At 53.8% G+C, this 20,423-nt stretch overlaps 1 protein-coding gene across 1 annotated transcript in view; it reads right to left on the bottom strand.

Annotated features, from left to right (window-relative positions):
* PLEKHD1 (pleckstrin homology and coiled-coil domain containing D1) overlaps positions 1 to 15,440 on the bottom strand; it is a 30,005-nt gene extending 14,565 nt beyond the window's left edge. Inside the window, exons 1-5 of the mRNA XM_060003398.1 lie at positions 14,922 to 15,440; positions 2,021 to 2,114; positions 1,642 to 1,731; positions 1,335 to 1,411; positions 389 to 480 (exon numbers count right to left, since the gene is read on the bottom strand). Coding sequence (XP_059859381.1) covers positions 389 to 480; positions 1,335 to 1,411; positions 1,642 to 1,731; positions 2,021 to 2,114; positions 14,922 to 15,070 — 502 coding nt within the window. The 5' untranslated portion in view covers positions 15,071 to 15,440. The remainder of the gene's footprint in view (positions 1 to 388; positions 481 to 1,334; positions 1,412 to 1,641; positions 1,732 to 2,020; positions 2,115 to 14,921) is intronic.
* Between the last annotated feature and the right edge of the window lie 4,983 nt (positions 15,441 to 20,423).

The following is a 20,423-nucleotide window of genomic DNA, read 5'->3' on the forward strand; positions in this document are numbered from 1 at the left end:
AGAGCTTCCAGGCGTTTTCTTATTTAACCTGATCCTCATACCACCTCTAAAAGCTAGGAACAAAAATGTCTCCATTTTAAGGATGAGGAAACTGAAACTTAGGCTGAGCTGCCTAAAGATACACACAGCTGATGGAGAAATGACAAAGCTGGGTCCAGAGGCCAGGCTCCTAACCACCTGCCTCCTGCCTCCTGTCACGCTGGCCCAGAGGACATGTATCACGCCATAGAGCCCTCCAGGCTCCGAGCCAGTCTCTGGCTCCTCATAGCCTGCTAAGCCCCACCCAAGACACGCTCTCTCAGTCCTGCATCAAGCCCTGGGCTGCAGCCCCCGGCCCTGAAATGCTACCGTCAGGGAGCCTCAGTTTCCAGCCCATCCCTCAGCCAACCTAAATACTCCTGCTTCTCCTTGGCCAGCTGCAGCCCCTGGGCCTCTAGGCTTTTGATCATGGCTTCTCCCAGCTGGGCATTCTTCCAAGTCCTGGGGAGGGAGGGCAGATGGGACAGGAGAGAAGAGGAAGAAACACAAAATCGTTAAAACAGAAGGGTGGAGGAGAAAGAGAACGTGCATGGTGTGTACTCGCCATTCTTTCTCCTCCAGATTCCCAGCTCACATTCACCTCGGCACCCGCGGCTCTGGGCACGCCACCAGCATCGATCAGTTACAGTCCCCGGAGGCTGGCCCAGGCTGCAAAGTGGGCCACCGTGGGCTGGGCCAACAGAACTTTGGGAGCAGGGAAGAGATTGCTTCCTGGACTGCTTTCTACACCATTGAATGCCCACCACCTGGCACAAGGCCTGGCACGGGGCAGGCACTCAGCATTATTTGTGGAACTAAAAGCACGACCCAGCGTGAATAGGCAGGGGCTGGGACAGGGCTTTGTGTGCAAATGGATAGCGCTGGGCTGGAGGTTTCTGTGATCTGGACTCTGATGTACAAAGCACCAGCTCTGGTCTGAGCTAGGGTTAACTATGGGCCTGGGGCGATGAGATGGGTGTCAGGAGGCAGCCAAATCCTCCTAGCGATGCTGGGTTTGGTCCTGAGAGCTGGAGACAAACGGTGCCCACGTCTGCCACCTGTGACGCTAGACAAGCAAACTCACTTTGCTCAAAGCTCACTTAGGAGACCCCCCAAAGATGCTCGAAATCTGGTCTGTCTCCTCTCCCCACAATAACCAGCTCCCACAGCCCTGTCCTCCCCACCCTGCCCTCTCCTAGGACGCTCAGTGCCCACCGGGATCCCAGCAGAGAGGCAGGGAGATCAGGGTCGGCACAGCCCACACCCTTTCCCCTTCTGGACCCTCAGGCTGACCCCTCCTGCCCGTGCGCACTTACACCTTCCCAGACTCCTGCAGCATCTCCAGCCACTGGGTCTGCTCAAACTCCGACTCAGCAGCCAGCAAGATGTTCCCCTGCCAGGAAGAGGAGCCACGGTTGTGTCTGAGAGGAGGCCACCTTGAGGACCATGGAGGCCACGGCCAGGCCTCTGCAGGCCCTGTTCTGCTCTCCCACCCGACATCCCCAGGTCACTGACACTCTCCCCAGGCCAACCCACTGGAGGGGTTGCCGTTAGGGAGCCTGGGGTCCCAGAGAAGCTGCTCTGCCCCTGCTGAGCCCAGGCCAAGGGTAGAGCCTTACTCACGTGGAAATCCTGGTGGGAGATTTTCATGGCGTAGGGCATGCTGGGCTCTTCCTTAGCCTCCACCAGGCAGCCCCCCAGAGGGATGACACCCTGAGAAAGAATCAGAAGAGGCGCCCACCCAGCCCAGGTCACTCAAGGCCTCTGGGAGCCCTCAGCCACAGCCAGGTGTTGCCCAGGGCCCAAGAGGAAGCCAGACCAGAACTTTCCCAGAGGGGGCACTGGAGGGGTCCAGGGTGGCTTGTGCCCCCAGAAGGACTTGTTTTCCAGACTCCCTGACCAGAGCAGGACAACAGATGGTACCGTACCCTCAGAGGATACCAGCCCCTGTTTTCCCCACTGGGCCCTCCCCCGTTGTGGCCCTGGGGAGAGGCCCCCTCACCTTAGGATGTATATTGAAGTATTTGTTGGTTTCAAAGCTCTTTTTTTCACTCTCAGAGTAGTAAAGAAGAAAGCTCTCTTTGATGATGAAAAACCTATAGCAGGTGGTGGGGAAGGAGGGGCAACAGGAGAGAAGGGGTGAGGTTTCTCGGGACGATAAGAGTGACCTTGAGGGGCCCACGCTGACATGGGGAGCCCCTGGGGACACCAGCTCAGACTCATCCTCACCAACTCATGTGCCACATCCGGGCAAAGGCCTCAGCTGGTCAGTCACCCACCAGCAGGCAGCCCAACCCTGGCACCAGTGGAAGTGGGCACAAGAGGCCTTCAGTGGCTTCCACAACAGGCTCCTCCAGCCCCCTGAGCCGCCACACAGCGGCTTCCCCTCAGGTACCTTCAGCCCTGTGAGCCATCACCTTGGTCCCTTAGGGTCTACCCCAGGAGAGGCAGGGGGGCAAGAAGACACAGGATCCCGAGGTAGGTCTTTTGACAAGTGGTCCTGAAGACTGGCAGTCAAATGCGGTGTGGGTACCAGGCTGGTGAGGCCAGGCCTGCCGCCTACACGTGACACCCGCATTGCCTCTGGGCTCAGCTGCTCCACAGCCTCCTTCTGGGATGTGGGTCTAACTTAGGATCTCTGGGCCCTTGGTGCTTTCTGACTGATGCCCACAGCTGGAGCATGGCCTAGGGACTCTCACAGACCTCGTGCTTGGAGCTGACTAGGATAAGACACCAGGTGCCCTCCAGGGGAAGATCCAATTGGAACTGAGAGCCCCGAGGCTCTGGGACACTCAGAGTGGCTGGCTCCTTCCTCCCAGGGCCCCTGCTAATGTCACTGTTGGAGCCATGGGACTTGGGGGAGCCAGAAACAGCGCTCAGATGGGCTCATGACAGCCAACAGCATGAGTCTCCCCGGCTCTGTGTTCAGTGACACCGTACTGGTAGCTGCTATCAGTCATACTGTGAGTATTTACACCTGAAAATCATCAAGTGTTCCAAAGCAGTGCTGCACCCCACCCCCCTCCCAAGAGAGCCAGTTGTTAAATATTTATCAGCACATCACAGGTTGGACACACCCTCTTGGGAGGGGCTTGAAAAGTTGCTGGCGAATCTCTGAAGGTGCTACCAGCCCTGGGACCCTTCCTGAGGCCGCGGCTACAGCGGGAGGGTCGCTGGCATGGCTGACAGCTACCGTCTCACCTCCCCTAGGAAAGGAGCTCAGCTCTGTCCTCTGCTGTGTGCCTCACCCCAACCACGTTCTTTATTTGCACCGACCCTCTCTGCCCAGCCAGATACTGAGGGGAGCTGTGGACCTCAGAGGTGACATACTGCTAATGGCAACTCTTCCCCCAGTGGAGGAAGAGCACACGAATACCACCCTCTGCGGAACCGCAGGCACCTCCTGGGCTCCCCAGCACCTGACCCCTGCCCACCTTCGTGGCCTTCCCACCACTTCTGCCCCTCAGCCTCTCTGCTCGAGGCGAACACCGAGCTCACTGCCTACTGCCTTACTATGTTTTGCGTGATCCTGCGAAGGAGACTGTGCAGCCCTCCCAGGAGGGCCCACTGGTTGAGCCTGCCTCACCCTTGGTGACCGGCCCAGCCCACACTGCCGTCGGAGTTCCTCCCGCACTTGCTGACTGGCCATGAGCTTGGCACTTAGCTCCATAGCCACACCCTGTGTGCTCATCTTGTCTGGAGGGGACACTGGGCTCCTAGAGGGCGGGCCATGGTCCCTCAGTCCTGTGGGATGAGAGAGATGTCCCCAGAGAGTTGCAAGGGCCATTCAGAGTAGTTAAGAACACAGACCTGCCGCTTCTCAGCTGCGGGGCCTTGGGCAATAAGCTCACCTCTCTGAGCATCGTGTATTCACCTGTAGGATGAGGGTGATAATACCGACCCCGTCTGGTTATTGCGAGGATCAAGTGAGACTGTGCTCATCGCTCTGCCAATTCACAGAAGACCCAGGACAGGGCTGAGTGACGCATTCCCAAGGTCCCATTACCCACAGGAAAACGGGAGGCAGCCACCTGCTGGGGACCCTTCTCCTCCCTTTTCAATGGCTTCTGAAATACTGCTGTGGACTGAACTGTGTTCCCCCAGATTCATATGTTGAAGCCCTAACCCCCAATGTGAGTGTATCTGGAGATAGGGTCTCTGGGCGGTAATTAAGGTTAAATGAGGTCAAGAAGTAGGGCCATAATCCAACATGACTGTGGCCTTCCAGGAGGAAGCATTTGCTCTCCCACTCTGCCACTTGAGAACAAAGTGAGAAGGCAGCCGTCTGCAAGCCAGGAAGAGGGTCCTTACCAGAACCTGCCTATGTCAGCACCTGATCTCAGACTTCCAGCCTCCAAGAACAGTGAGAAAATAAATTTCTGTTGTTTAGCAGAAGGGTTTAACAGTTCGACTGTTTACTCAGTCTGTGGTATTTGCCTGAACTAAGATAAATACCTTCGTGCCTTCCTGATACTTCTGCAGCACCCTCCTCACTCAGAGCAAAGCACTGTGTCAGGGATGGATGTGGGTGGCAGGTAGAAGGTCTCTAGACACACGGGCAGGGAGAGAACGGGGCTCTGGAGGCAAACAGTCTCCATCCCTCAAGCCACAGCCTCAAGCAAGCTCCCAGCCTCACTGAGGCTTTCCTTCAAAACTCCTCTATAAAAAAAAAAAAAAAAAGCTCCTCTATAAAATGAGGGTGCATATATCTGTCTCTTGGGGCTGATATGAAGATACATTCATTGATTCAGCAAAGAATCGCTGCACTCCCACCTACGCCAGGCAATGTTCTGGGTGTTGGGGATAGAGTTGTCGACAAGAGACATGCAAATATCTGTCCCCATAGAGCTTATACTTGAATGAGTGTGTGTAGTGGGAAGGCAGATGGTAAATAAGTAAGAAAGAAATGCCATGTACTAGACGTCAATAAATGCTATGGAGGAAAATAAAACAGGGTAAGTTACGGGGTGAGGGGTGAGTCGGGAGGTTTTGATATTAAACAGAATGGTCAGGAAGAGCCTGAAGGTAATATTTGCGGAGAGGTTAGTGTTCCAGGCAGAGGAACTGCAGGTGCAAAGGCCCTGGGGTCGGAAGTGTGCCTCGCTCTGGAAGGAACGGAGGCTGCAGCATGGCTGCAGCAGAGGGAGCCAGGTAGAAAGCAGATTGTGTAAGAGGCTGTTGGCTACTGTAATAACATTAATGATAAAGCTAATGTTCACTTAGCACTTATCCCAAGCCATGCCTTATTCCAAGCAGTTACCTCTGCTAATTCATTTAATACTATTATCCTATGAGGCAGGTGTCTGCGTTTCTATGGGCAGAAATGAAGCAGAAAGGTGACACAACCCGCTGAAAGTCAGACTGCTAGTTGTTAGAGGCTGGTTTTTCCTCTAAGAGGTACGGCCACTGAGGGTTCTGAGAGGGGTGACATGATCTGACTCACACTGCAAAAGGTTCAGCCTGGCTGCTGGGCTGAGAACAGATTGTTGGCGGGGAGTGTCGGGGAGGGGGGGAGGCACAGGGATCCATTAGTGGCCACAAGAGGGGCAAGAAAGGATCCGGCGGATAAAGGCCCATAAAGTCCTCCGCACTTGTCTGCCACGCAGGATGTGTCCCCAGATGTCACGGCCCTCCTCCCCTTGCCCTCTGAAGGAGGGCACAGAGAGGCAGGGGAAGACGGATGTCCAGGGTAGCCTTTGTTCCACGCCAGCCAGACTTCAGCAGGCCTCAGGGCCCCCCATGGCTGCAGGGGCTGTGAAGGGCCCATGAGCCATGCGTGCCGAGACTGGCCCTGTTGCAGCTGCTGTCGGCTTGGTTTGGGTAGGGGTGAGGGTCACAGGGAGGGGAGCCGGCACGGACCTGGAGGAGGAGGGTGACTCCCTGGCTGGCAAGGAAGAGGATGGCCCAAGAAAGGGCGTATTTGGCAAGCACACTTCGAGGACCCAAAGGGCTGGCTTTGCTTATAACTCCGCCTCAGTGCCTGCCCACCGCTCCAGCTGATGACTCAGGCTTCACCTCAGCAGGTGGGGGCCCAGGGCCTGAGTGCCCCTGCACAGAAGGCCACTTCCTCTTCCTGCCCCTTTCTCCGAAGTCCCCTTACTCCCAGGCCTCTCATTCTGACTGCAAGCCAGGGGCCGCCTCCTTCTGGGCCTTGCAGAGTTGGGCTGGCTGAGTAAGGGCCGGAGATAGTCACTGATTACTTAGCTGTTCTCACGTACTGGCTTCCATGCAGAACGTACGTGTCAGTATTGGATCCATGTAACAATCCTGGAAGGTAGGGCTTTTTGCTCCCATTTTACAGATGAGGAAACTGAGGCTTAGAGGTGAAGTAACACATGCAAGGTCACACAGCCAGGGCAGAGGTGGAGCTGGGACTGGAACCCAAAGACAACAGCCCCTGCTTCTACACCCACACCACACTGTCTTGGGAGCTACTCTGGTCTTCGTGCCAGCACCTGGGCAGGAAACAGATGGGCCAAAGACAGTAGGTGTTAAGGCTGGGGTAGCCAAGGGTCAGAGCTCTGCCACTTACCAGCAGTGTGACCAGGGCAAGTCCCCTGATCTCTCTAGGTCTCAGGTCCCCCAGAGTAACTTGAGGATAATAATAGTACGTACATCTCTTAGGGCTGTCGGGATAATGAAATGAGTTTGTTCACATAAAGACTTCGAACATTGTGAGACACATGGTAAATATTCCTTAAGTGTTTACTTTTATTACTACTATTTTATTTATTATTATTAGGCTCAATGTCTGCCGCAGCCTCCCCCGACCTCCTTTCCCATTTGTGCTCACAAAAGCTCCTCCTGGCGGGAGCTCTTGGCTCCAGCCCAGCTGGCCAGCTCGCCATCCTCCAAACACACAGCACTTTCCTGCATTTGCCCTCCCTCCTGTCCAAGGCCCACCCTTCTATCCAGGCCAACTTCAGTCCTGGGTGAAGCTTTGCCTCCAGCCCTAGCCCTCAGGGCCTCCCTGTCCAGCCCCTGTGCTGTGGGGAAGCCCAGAGAGTGTGCGTCAGTCTGTGTCTGGGGGGGTCAGTGTCTACCCTGGCTGCCTCTTCTCTCTGGTTTTAAAGAATTTAAGTATTTTCACCTCTAGACTAAGGAGCATTTATGAGGTACCAAGACACTCATTTTTCTAAGTGTTTTATTGACATTATCTCATTTAAATCTCTCATAACAATTCTAAGAGATGGGGGTGTTTGTTTTTCCATTTCACTGGTGAGGAAACTGAGGCACAGAAAGATTCAGCAACTAGCAAAGGGCAAACTGGGAACTCAGCTCTGTCTGCCTGTTACTGAACCAGGTTCGTTTGCCTGACGCGCAGCAAGCCAAATGCTGAGAGGCCGAGGTTTGCAGCAGAGACGGGGGCATATGTGGAGTGGCCGGTAGCTCCTGTTATGTGTATATTAATACACATTGGCAGTTAAAACCTGCTGAGAGAACATTAGACAACTTGGCTCCAACAAGGGTCATCACGAGAGCCTGGATCGATCTCTTGGGAAATATCTTCTTATGGATCCCATCAGGAATAAGGTCGATAATTGAGGGATTTACTTAAACCGTCATTTTGTATGTGCTTGCTAGGACCTATACTCCTTCTTGCTAAAACTCTGTACTTGCTCTTTGCCACGCACGCTTAAGCCCCAAGTTCTAATCCATACGATGACCAATCAACATAAAGACCCAGACCACCACCCCACCCCCCGCCAAAAAAAAAAAAAGAAAAGACCCAGACCCAGAGCCTTGGTCCCGTGTTTGCAATGAAAGGCAAAACAATTCCATTGCTCAAATCCTCTGCAGGCCTTCGCCCCTTAACAGCAGAAAGTAGGCCTCTTCCCTCAAGACTGAGGAATTGGATCAAAAGATAGGGGAGGACTGAAACTGTGCCCCATAGGGTTCAAAACCCATAACAGAAACTGGTGACTCACAGAAACTCTCGAGCTTGTCTTACAGAACTGCAGATAAGGGAAAGGCTTCTTTAAAACCCCTCTGCTTGTAACAACGAAACCTGCTGAAACCGGAGGGTCCCAACCCGGCAGATCCCAGTCTGCACAGAATAGACTTGCTTGCCCCGTAGGTGACCTTTTGACGTCACAGCCTCAAATTCCCCCACGGTTCACACCAAACTCACCTGGAATTTGCACACGGGTCCCATGAAGAAGTCTGTAACTCAGATACGCCTGCGCAGAACACCTCTTTCCTCATCTCCTTCCCTCCAATCACCTCTCCCCATGCCTCAGACCACCCTGTTTGTTTATACCATAAATACCCCAAGCTCCTCGCCTTCCGGGAGACTTATTCTCCCGTCTCCTCACTTGGCTGCCTTGTGAATAAAACTTCCCTCTGCTGTAAACCTGGGTGGCTCAGTGCTTGGCTTGCTGTGCGTGGGGCAAACAAACCTGGTTGCGTCACATGCTGACAGAGCTCAGGTTCTCGAGTGCTGTGCTCTCTGATGCCTGCCCCTCATCGCTGCACTTGTCTCTCCTCATGGCTTCAGACCTGGCATCGTTGTTTGCCTTCTTAGAGCTTCTCTCTGCAAAGTGATTGTAAGCTCCTGGCCGGCTCAGGTCAGACAGCGCGAATGAATTACCTGGTACAGCCTGGGCCCTGGGGCTTGATGATTTCCTGCCCTCAGGGAGCAAATGCAGGAGCGAGAATTGTATAAATCAATAATTTGAGAACTACTCAATGCTTATCAAGCTCCTCGTTTGTGCCAGGCACTGTTTTAGTAACATCAGAATGTTTGTTAACTACTCATTCCTCACGTGAGCTAGATGAGGTAAGTGGAGAACAGAGAGGTTAAGTAACATGCCCCAGCTTACACAGCTGGTAAGTGGGGGAGCTGGGATCATTACAAAGCACCAGGGTACCCTGTGACGTGGTAAGTTTGTATGAGACACCGGAAGAGTACAGACCAGTAAGCAACAAATGGTTTGGGTGTCCAGCCAAGGGAGTGGCAAGTGAGAGGAGGTGACAACTGAGCAGGGTTTGGAAGAATGAATAGGAGTATCTAGGAAACTGAGAGGAAGAGGAAAGGGGAGATGCATTCCAGACAGAAGCAACAGCAGATGCAACGAATAGTGTGTTCGAGGTTATCGGAATATGTCTGGCATTACTGGCAGGTAGGTGCCAAAGGGGTGGGCAGTGGTGTGGGAGGAGGGAGAGTAGGGGGTGAGTCAAGGTCAAAGAGACAAGTGGGGACCAGACCAGGGTGGGGCGTGTGGTCCTTGTGAGAAGGTGGGGCTGCTTCTTGCAGATGAAGGGAGCTGCCAGTGGGTTTCAAACAGGGCACTTGTGAGGTCAAATTGCAGTTGTAGACATGGTGACGGTGGCTTTGAGGGCTCCACACCCCGGCAAAGGTGCAGATTAGAGTTATTGGTTATAACAGAGTTATTGATTATTGCTGATAAGAATCAGCAGGGCTTGTTGAATAGACAAGAGTGGGGAGAGCAGAGTCTGGGATGACATGAGGGCCAGGCCCTAGCATGGGTGACAGGGTGGACACAGGTGCAATCCAAGCTGAACTAGGGAACCTTCCTAAGCTATGCCTCCACCTTTACTCCCCTCCTCAGTGCTCTGAAGGTTGACGAGGGCCCAAGCAGAGCTTGAGCGCTAACATAGGCCTCACAGTCGATCCAGCTGGAAGTGAGGGAAAAAATGTTACTTAGACCCACAGGTACCTTCTAGGCTGGGTGGGTCCTGGCAAAGAAAGGCCCATCTACTCTGCCCGAGCTCCTTAATGTTTGGAGATGCAAAAGCCAAGTGTGGGCGTACGGGCTGGAAAGGGCTTTGCATCACAGAGTGAGAGAAACTTGGAGTTGGGGGAAATCCTGGAGGGCGGTGGGGAGGAGGGGTGATGGGAGAATGCAGAGGCGAGAGGATGCAGGGAAGTTGCACGAGCCCCGGTCCTACAGGGTCAAGAGATAGCAGTGAACAATCCCAGCTCTGATGCTAGTGAGATGCGGTGCCTGGAAAGCTCGAGAAACTAGGGAGCTGACCCTCAGCTAGGTGCTTGCACCTCTGGGATTTAAATGCCTCCTCCACCCTGCTCTTTGCCGAACCTTCCCCTCAGCACAGTCTACTAGACCCCCAAAGACCTTGTGTGGAGGCTGGTGAATCTGTGTGGCGGGGGTGGGGTGGGCGCGAAGACGGAGGAACGAGCCGGGGTCCGTATCTGCTAGTGCAACAAGAAGCATCTACACTGGGCAGCCAATTCATCCAAAAACAAGGAAACAAGAGCTTAGAGCCCCTCGGGGATTAGCAGAAACCCTGCGCAGGCTTTACACTTCCTCAAGTCTTCCTGTGGGATGAGACCTTGGGCCAGACGTCTCACTCTCAAGAGGGCAGCCGGAGCCCAGCGGACGTGCGAGCTGCCCATGGGTTACGTTTCACGGGAAGGCGGGATACGCAGCCTGGCTGCCCCTCCTTCCCTGGGCACAAACGTCCAGCACAGAACCAGCACACAGGCTCCCCCATCCCTGAGCCCCTCAGGCGCTGAGAACGGGGGTGTGGGGTTTGAAGCCAGGTAAACCCTAGAGCCAGGGAAGGACAGCTTATCAGAAGTGTCCCTTTCAGAAGTGACAGAAGGAAGGTAGAAACGACACAGCCCTCAGTGCGTGTCCCTTTTCATTCTTTCCGGGTGGCCTTGTATGCTCGGGGGATGCTCATCCTGGCCTCTGCCGCTTGCCTGGCTCTAGGTCTGAGATGACAGGACAGGAGGAATCCTGCCTGTGACGTATTGATACATGGGTGATGACAAGTTAGGGTTTAGGAAGAGATCATCAAGTCCAAGGGGCTCCGAAACATGTGAGGATTCTTCAAACAACACAGTGAAGACGAGCTTACTAGGTCAAGCAGATAACCGTGCAAAGGCACTGGGTGAAATGGGAGGGGCCTTGGAGCCCCGCCTTCTCTCCCCGCCCCCCTGTGGTGGAGTCGAGGCACTTGCAGAATCACCATGGAACAGAGTTTAAAAGCCACAATTTGATCCATTTCCATTCTGTGGATGAGACACTGCCAGCCAGCGAGATGTGACACAGCCGTGCCTCGGCCTGAGTCGTGCGCTGGTCACCGGCAGAGCTGGGACTGGAACTCAGAGGTCCTGCCTCTAAGCATGGGTTCACCTGCCACCAACGGCCACAGCTGCTCTCAAAAGAAACGGCTTTATATTTCCAAGTGTTGGACATAAGGAAGTTGAATTGCCTGAAAGGGTTCTGGCCCCCATTTTCAAACAGGCCATCAACAGCCTCCACTGCCAGCTCCCTGGGAGGGCGGGGAGAGGAAGAAGTGTGTCTTGTCGGCACAACCAACTCCTTTAACTTTGGTGCAGGCGAATCAGCACAGGACCGCAGTGAAGCCTGAAATAATGGGTGTTAATTTCATCTTACAGCTGTGCTGCGATCCGGAGAGCGTACCCATCTCCTTAAGCTAAGGACTCCGTGTAACCTCGATACCACCACCTCAGAAGGGGCAGGGTGCGATGGACAGAGGGGTCTGGGGAGATCCCTGCGCTGCCACCTAGCCACTGCCTACCACCAAATGCTGTCCTTCTAAAAGAAGTTTGGAGAACACAAGTTGATTAGAAAAAGAGGGGCCTGCGGGCGCCCTCCAGCTGGGACAGAACAAGCAGAAATGCTGCAGCTGTGCTGGGGGGACACCTCCCAGTCAGCTGTGAGAAACGCTACATGAGCCAGAAAGTGAGACCAAATCCCAGTGTCACTAGCGTGAGGCAGAGCCTAGCGCATGGAGGTGATATGCTAGCTCTTCCCCTCAGCCCTTTGGGACAGCTCAGTACCGCAGTGTCACCTTAGGAAGCGGCGCTCAGAGCCGAAGATGAAACTCCCGGACCCAAATCTCTGTGTGAAGAAAGTCTCCCCAGGTCTTTTTGGTATGATGGCCACTAACTGCGCAGATCAGCCCTCCACATCTGCGCAGGTTGTCTCCATGGTTTCCCTGGCACTCCGTGGACACCGTGAGTCTCAGCTCCCTGAGGCAGGACCCACCGATGTTCCCCAAGAGTGAGCTGCTGCTGGGCTAGGCTCAGGGCCCACTAGTCACCTTACACCCGGGGGGCTGGGGGAGGAGGGACGGGAGTGTGGACGCTCCTGCTGCAGGAAGGAATGGGCTGGGCCCGCCTCATCAGGGGCTCCAGCCTTGGGAGGTGTTGGGAGGGATTTGGGAGAGGGACTGGAATGCCGGGGAAAGTATGAAGCCCTGAGAGAGAGCTGGCCTGTCTGCTGGACCAGCCCTACCACGGGGCTGACACCAGCCAAGGCAGAGATGCTCTACTCCCTTCCTCCTTGTCTCTGAGCACCCGCATCTCCACTGCTCACAGGTTAGGGGGAGGACAGAGTCATCCACCTTGCCCTCTAGACACCTCTTCCAGATCCTCTTATCTCTGCTAAGGAATGTTTTTGATTCCTTTCTCTTTTCGTTGTTCATGGAAAACTAGCCGACCCTTCAGCTCAAAGGCACCTTCCCGCCCCGGGAAGGGCAGGACTGCTGGGGCACCAGGAGCTGGAGGCACAGCCCCGAAACACACCCTGAGCGGAAGAGGTTTTACAGAACCCAGCTGGCCGCAGCCGCCGCCATACTGCCCGTTCGTTATTTATGTGGCTTGGGAGCCTTTCCAGGGCCCCTCCTCTTAGCTGTCCCCCTCCCAGGGCATCGATCGCCCTAATGGCAAGGCTCTGCAGCGGCGGGCCTGAGCGGCCCCTTCCAGGCCTTCCTGCGGCTGCTAATTAGCTGGAGTCCACAGACTGCACTTCGCAGATGGGGAACTGGGACCCAGGGGCCCTGCTGGGCGTTGAAAGGGAGCTACGCTTAGCATCATGCCTCCCCCATCCCAGACCCTCTCTGGCTGGCTGTTGCTGATCCAAGGCTAAATCGCGTGTGTGTGCGTGTGTGTGTGTGTGTGTGTGTGTGTGTGTGTGTGTGTGTGTGGCTGGTGTGTTCCCAGAACTGTGAACATGGACAGAGGCCTAGAGTGGGCAGGGGGAGTCTTTTCACAGTGGCAACTCCAGAATTCCCACAAAGGAAGGGAACAGAAGTGACAGTCTCCTTGGAAGGGGGCTGGAGGGCTTGACTTTGCAGGGCATGTATGCTGCTCTGACTTGGATTGGACAGTTTCTGAGTGGCTGTAGGGGTTACTGGTGGAGCTCCTTGGGGTGGGGGCACTACAGCTCTCCAAGGCCCCCTTGGCTCCATCACTGTGCTTTTAGCTGGAGCTTTTGTCCCCAACACCTCCTAGCCCTGGAATCAACTGTAGCTGCAGGGGCCAGGTCCCCACATCTGAGGGTTGCAGACCCCTAGCATTTACTAGGGATGCAATCAGGTGAAAATGCCTGGAAAGAGACATCTTGGATGTCTGGAGGTAATACCAAGGACAGCAGCCAGACCCAGTGGAGGAGTGTGGGCTGCCTGGAGCAGCTGAGGTAGAAGTGGTGATGGGGCCACTCTGCTAATGGTTCTTAAATTTATAAGCGGCCTTCCCATCACCACTCGGGCGCCCTGGTAGAGACAAGCTTGCTCCTGGCGCTCGGGAACTGCCGCTCAGACAGCACAGCCCTGGAAACCCCTCACAAGATGCTCTCCATGCTGCCCCAGGCCTCCATTCAGGGGATCAGAGATAAGCTGAACTTTGGAGGAACTCAAGGAGCCTACATCCCATTAAACCCTAGAGTGAAATCCAGCAGAACTAACAAAAGTATGCGAAACCAGGTATGTAAAACACCATCTACAGCTCCGTTTGTTCTGTGGTCTTGCAGACATATTAAATTATTCATCAAAACAGAACATCAGAACCAACCACTACCATGTCTCCGTGAACTGTGTTCCTGGGAACATATGAAGCCCCCCCTGCTCAGGGGCAGACTCATAGTGTGGGTTGGGAAGGGGCATCTAGACACAATCCTAGTTTCCTGGGCAGGATCATGCCTCCAGGGAGGGGCCAATCAGGGTCTGAGTTCACTAGGCCATTCCATAGAAAACCTCAGAACTGAGATGGGCTTGTCCAGAAGGTGTCCCATTGCTCCTGAAACCAGCATTGGGAGCTTCCTGCAAATTCAGGGCTGTGAACTCCCCCTTCCTCCAATACCTTCCAGGCTCATTTATGAGTGGAAAATAGCTACTGATGTCTGGGGAGTGTGGCCTCTGAGTTGGGACCAGGAAGCTGATGCTGAAAGACCCAGGCTGCTCTGACCTTCCCAACCACTCCTTCCAAGGGATCCATCCTTCTAACAGGACCAGTCCATCCTTTCCCCCACTTTCCTCAGTCTCTGCCCCATCTCCCTTGAAATATATGCATTTCAAGGGACAGTTGGAGGGGCTCCTAGCATCACTCCTCCAGGGGTGGGCACAGAGCCTTCTAGGCCCTTCTCCTGGCCGGTGCCTTTCAGAAGCTCTCTTAGTGTATGTACCAGTTGGGGGTAGGCGGAAGTGGGGGGTGGGATGTAGGACACCCATGTCCCACCTTAAGTGCACTTCTAGAAGCCTGGAGCAGGGGAGTTGTGAAGATGATGGAACCCAGTGGGGCCCCCAGGAGGCTATCTTTGGCTGGAGACAGGGCTTCTTCCTCCGCTGCAGAGTATGGCCCAATCTGACCCAGCTGGGCTCCTACCACGGCCACGCTCTTCAGCCCACACCCACTCTCCCCAACCCGACTTAAATCCATTCTGCAGAGAACTCAGCGGTCCCACCCCAGCTCGACCAGCCTCGGGCAGAGATGACCCAGCCCAGGCTAGGATCCACATCTTCCAGGAGGAGCCAGCGTAGAGTGAAATGGGCCGAGGCCAAGGTCACAAAGGAAGGCAGAGGTAGGACGGTAATGAAGGGTTTGGTAGGGGGTCCTTCGGCCCTGGCTCCCTCCCCCGGCGGTCCTCACCGGGCGCGACAGGGGCACTCACCGTCGGGACCATTTGGCCGACGGCCTCCCGAAGGGCCGCTTCCACAGCACACCATAGAGCTGCACTTTGGTGCTGATGTCCAGCGCGTCTGAGTCAGCCTGCTCCAGAGACGGCGAGGGCGACACCGAGTTGGATTTGGACGTGAACATCCTGCTTCAGCGGGGCTGCCCCAGCCGGGCCCACCCGCTCCCCGGGGCCGGCACGGATGCGGGGCTCCGGGCGAGGGCGGGCGCGGCGGGAGGCTGCGGGGCGTCGGCGTCGGCAGGCGCCTCCGGGCGCCGTCGGGGCGCGTCGCAGCCGGCGGAGACGCGAGGCGGCTCCGGCCGAGAGCTGCTGCGTTAAAGCGCGCGGAGCCCGGAGCGCCGCGGCAACTGGCGAGGGGCACGCAGCCTGCGGCTAGGGCTCGGGGCTGCGCCGGGCCAGGCGGGAACTCGGCGGGGAGGGAGGCTCAGCCTCCAGCCAGCAGCATCGCCCACCCCCCTCCCTGAGACAGCCCCAATTCTGGTGGCCCCGATTGGCTGGGCGGGGCAGGTGAGCTAGCTGGAGGCCGGCCGCGAGCGCCAATCAGTGCGGGCGCCGGCGGTAGGGCCGGGCTCCGTGCGTCCGGAAGGTCCCGGCGGGTCGCGCGGCCCCGAGACTAGGCCCCAGCACTTCCCCACCCCCACCCCGCGTACCCATTTCTCCCCCGGGTTTCCTCTCGGTTGCAGCGCCCACATCGAAACCGGGAACACGTCTGCTTTGCGACGGGCTTGGAGTCACTGCTGCAGATCCCTACTCGCTCTGGGTGGGGGAGAGCAGATGACCGGGCTTGGAATCCCACCTCAGTCCTTACATGACTCCGTGAAGCTGCGGTGAGCCTCAGTTTTCTCTCCTGTAGAGCGGAGACGCCTGTACCTTCTCAGGCAGGGCGGGGACCAGGTAAGACTTCAGCCAGTGCCCGAGCGCCCGCCCCGAGAGGAGGCTCCATCGGGGCTGTCAGCCCCTCCCCGCCTGCTCTGCTGGGTCTCACTTTGTACCACCGCTGCCGCGCCCGGATCGGATTTCTTTTCCCAGAACTTGGCTGCCTGCGTCGGCATTTGGCACTCAGTGCCGATCCCGAACGGTCAGTGCAGCTACTGTCCGTGATTTATCTGCACGCCTGGCCCGTGCTCCCTGGGGCCTGGCGCTCCAACCACTTCCGCTCCTCTCGGCGCCTCTAGATGACCGTCTCACTTTCCGGCGGGTGCAGACGTCTGTCCTGCCTCTGGGGACCGCCCGCGGAGTGGCTCTGTTAGCATTGCTGCGTGCAGGCACCGCTCCAAAGGCAGGGAAGTGAGTCTGCTCGGAGAGGCAGCCGGCTGGACCACGCGGCAGTCATCCTACTCTTGGCCGCGGAGTTGCAGGCCATCTCTGGACAGTCAGGATTCTTCCGCGCACTTGGGAAAACCACTTACCCCCTCAGGGGCTCTGATGCCTCAGCTGTAAGATAAAGACGTCAGATTGGAGCAGAAGTTTGCAAATAGGTAGCCTGAGTGCCAAATCACTTTATAGATAGACGTTATTAACTTGCTCAAGCAAAAGTAAAAACTTGAGATATAATTAAAATATGACAAAACGCACAGATCTCAGGTATTTATTTGATGAAGTTAATTTGATGAATGTATACACCAAGCCACCAGCACCCAAAGCAAGCTGCAGAACATTTCCATCGCCCCAGAAAGTTCCCTTATGCTCCTGCTGGCCAACTTCCCATCCTCACTCCGACCCAGGCAAAGCACTTTCAGACTCTTATCAACATTGGCACGCCTTTTTAAAAGTTGAAAATTTTAATGTCTAAAATGGCATTCTCTACAGAGCAGCCATCCCCTGGAGTCCTTTGCTAAACCTGCTTCACTCATTATTACCTGCCTGGCTTCTCGTTTCAGGCATTTGAATTTGTGATCCTCACTAGATGCTCCTCCGAGGCCTTCCCAGGCCTAACACGTTATGAGTCTAGTTAAGAAGGGGCTTAATAAAGGGCTTCCGCACCCTGGCACCCTTTCCCTAACCAAGTCTTGGGTTCCCAAGCCCAGGCAACATCCTCTTGTTTCTCACTGTCCACAGGGGCCCATCTGAATTCCCTTGTGCCCCTCGTGGTTCATGTTTCCCTGCAGAACATCTCAGGCACAGCTTTAACACAGGGTCCAGGGCCTGAGTCCACCAGGTGGGAAGAGACAGGACTAGGAAGATGATGAGAGCCCATGGAGAGCATACAAAGTGGACACTTCACACTTTGGGAGGTTATTTTTGACACGTTTTCATGCTTGGAAAACTTGCCACTTTAGGAGTTTTGTTTTTTTCCAGATGGAAGCTAGAAAACTTGGGTCACAAGCTTGTGGTGTGGAGTTCACTGGTTGGGGCACCAGGACAGGACTAAGTTGCAGGGGACAAACATGAGGAAAGAGAACGCACCGCCACCAGTTTCTCAAGGGTAAGTACCGGAGGCATCTGACTTGCTTTGGGGGTCAGCTGTGGCGGTAAGGTTGCGTGCCCAACGCAGCCAGCAGCATTTGACTGGCCACACGGACAGTCACAGGCAGGTGGGCTCCTGGCAGCACACACATGGCAGCATCAACAGCCTCCCCGTCAGGCTGCTTCTGCCGCATGGTTCTGGATAGCATTCCTGGAAGCTTCACCCCAGGTCAGCCCCTGGTTCCTTAGCCCTGCCAATGTCCTTTTAATAAATTAATTCCTCTTCTGCTTAATCAGGTCAGTACCAGTTTTAGCTGCTTGTGATGAAGGACTGGGGATGAGCCATAGGTGGGAGAAAGGCAGGATGCCTGGAATCATTTTTAAGGGAGTCCTTCCCAAGGAGAAGGGCTGTGAGCCCAGATGGTTCCTGGGAAAGAACCATCTTCATTCTGTTTCTTCTGTGGAAGAAATAGAGCACAAGTTCCTTCAGCAGCAAAGAGAAAGCAATCTTTGCCCATTCCCTCTGCAGACAGGACATCTGAAGAGACCTTAGCTACTGGTAGTTAAGGAGAGGAGGAAACACTGCCCTGAGACAAACAGCATGAGTTTGATGGTCCACTAGGTACTTGAGTGGCTTCTGCTTCCCTCAACTAACCAGTCCAGATCATGCTAAGTCAGCCTTGGGAGACGCCGTTTCTGCTTCCACTCTCTGCTCCAGCTGGTGGCAGTGCTGAATGCCTGGCAGATGCTTCTGCATGAGACAAAACAAGCTGGGTGCCAATCCACTGCCCCAGCCCAAGTGTGGGCCAGGGCTGCCCAGTCTTATCGGGAAGCAAGTCGGGGTGGAAACTCAGGGACCTAGTGCTCTACAGGCTCAAATACAGAGATGATGTTCTGAATATATGATTTACATCTTATCTATTTCATTTCATTTTTCAAACAGCCCCGATGAGGTGTGTGTTACTTTTAGTTTTCCTGATGAAAAAAATGAAGTTCAAAAAAGTTGTCTAGGGCTTCCCTGGTGGAGCAATGGTTGAGAGTCTGCCTGCTGACGCAGGGGACACGGGTTCATGCCCCGGTCCAGGAAGATCCCACATGCCGTGGAGCGGCTGGGCCCGTGAGCCATGGCCGCTGAGCCTGCGTGTCCGGAGCCTGTGCTCCGCAACGGGAGAGGCCACAACAGTGAGAGTCCGCGTACCGCAAAAAAATAAATAAATAAATAAATAAATAAATAAATAAATAAAAAAGTTATCTCCCTAAGGTCACCCAGCGAGTCATTTCCTGGAACATGACTGACCCTCAGATACGTGTTGAATGAGGGAAAGGCAGGATGGAGAGACTTGATTTGGTCTGAATCCTAAGCCCATACCTGTCACACCGCAGCACACTGCCGAGTGAGGTGCAGTCTGGGAAAGTGCTGGACCTTTCTTTCAGTCTCTCCCCTTTTTTCTAGTAATTTCTCTCAATTGCCAACTCACCTAAGCCTCCGAGTTCCCGCAGAATTGAAAACTCCTTATGCTGTAAAATTCCAGCCTCTCAGCTGTGTTCAGGGATAGACTCCTAATAATGAACACACATTTTCTGATAGTTTTTATTTTCTCGCCAGCTTTCCTGAGATATGATTGACAAATAAAACTTTTATATATTTAGTATACAATATGATTTTTTAAAGATGTACAATATGATAGTTTAATATACATATGCATTGGGAAATGCTTACCACAATCAAGTTAGTTAATACGTCCATCACCTCACAGAGTTACTGTTTTTGTGTGTGTGTGGTGAGAACATTTAAGATCTACTCTATTGGAAACAGACTCACAGACATAGAGAACAGACTTATCGTTGCCAAGGGGGCAGGGGGATGAGAGACGGATGGAATGGGAGTTTGGGATTAGCAGATTCAAACTATTATATGTAGGTGTGTAAACAACAAGGTCCTACTGTATAGCACAGGGAACTATATTCAATATCCTGTGATAAACCATAATGGAAAAGAATATGCAAAAGAATGTACATATATGTATAACTGAATCACTTTGCTGTACAGCAGAAATTAACACAACATTGTAAATCAACTATACATCAATAAAATAAATTTTTAAAAAAAGATCTACTCTGTTGGCAAATTTCAAGTATACAATACAGTATTATTAAGTGTACATTATATCTCCAGGACTTATTCATCTTATAACTGAAAGTTTTACCCTTTGACCAACATCTCCCCATTTCTCCCACCTTCCAGCCCCTGGCAACCACTGTTCTACTGTCTGGTTCTATGAATTTGACTTTTTTAGATTCCACAGATAAGTGAAATCATACAGTATTTGTCTTTCTGTGTCTGACTTATTTCACTTAGCATAATGTCCTCCAGGTTCATCCACGTTGCTGCAAATGGCAGAATTTCCTTCTTTTTTATGGTAAAATAATATTCCAGTGTGTGTGTGTGTGAAATGTTCTTTCTCCATTCAGCCATCAACAGACACTTTCAGTTGTTTCCATATCTTGGCTATTGTAAATAATGCTGCAATGAACATGGGAATGCAGATAGCTCTTTAATACACTGATTTCATTTCCTTTGGATATATATTCCAGAAGTGGAATTGCTGGATCATATGGTAGTTCTATTTTTAATTGTTTGAGGAACTCCATACTGTATTCCATAGTGACTGTACCAATTTACATTCCCACCAACAGTGTACAAGGGTTCCCTTTTCTCTACATCCTCACAGATACTCATCTCTTGTCTTAATGAGAATAGCCATCCTAACAGGTGTGAAGTGCTATCTCATTGTGGTGTTTTTTTTTTTTTTTTTTTTTGCGGTACGCGGGCCTCTCACTGTTGTGGCCTCTCCCGTTGCGGAGCACAGGCTCCGGACGCACAGGCTCAGCGGCCATGGCTCACAGGCCCACCCGCTCCACGGCATGTGGGATCCTCCCGGACCGGGGCACGAACCCACGTCCCCTGCATCGGCAGGTGGACTCTCAACCACTGCGCCACCAGGGAAGCCCTCATTGTGGTTTTGATTTGCATTTCCCTGATGATTAGTGATGCTGAACACCTTTTCATGT

The sequence above is a fragment of the Delphinus delphis genome, chromosome 2 (assembly GCF_949987515.2).
Source record: "Delphinus delphis chromosome 2, mDelDel1.2, whole genome shotgun sequence".
Taxonomy (NCBI): Eukaryota; Metazoa; Chordata; class Mammalia; order Artiodactyla; family Delphinidae; genus Delphinus; species Delphinus delphis.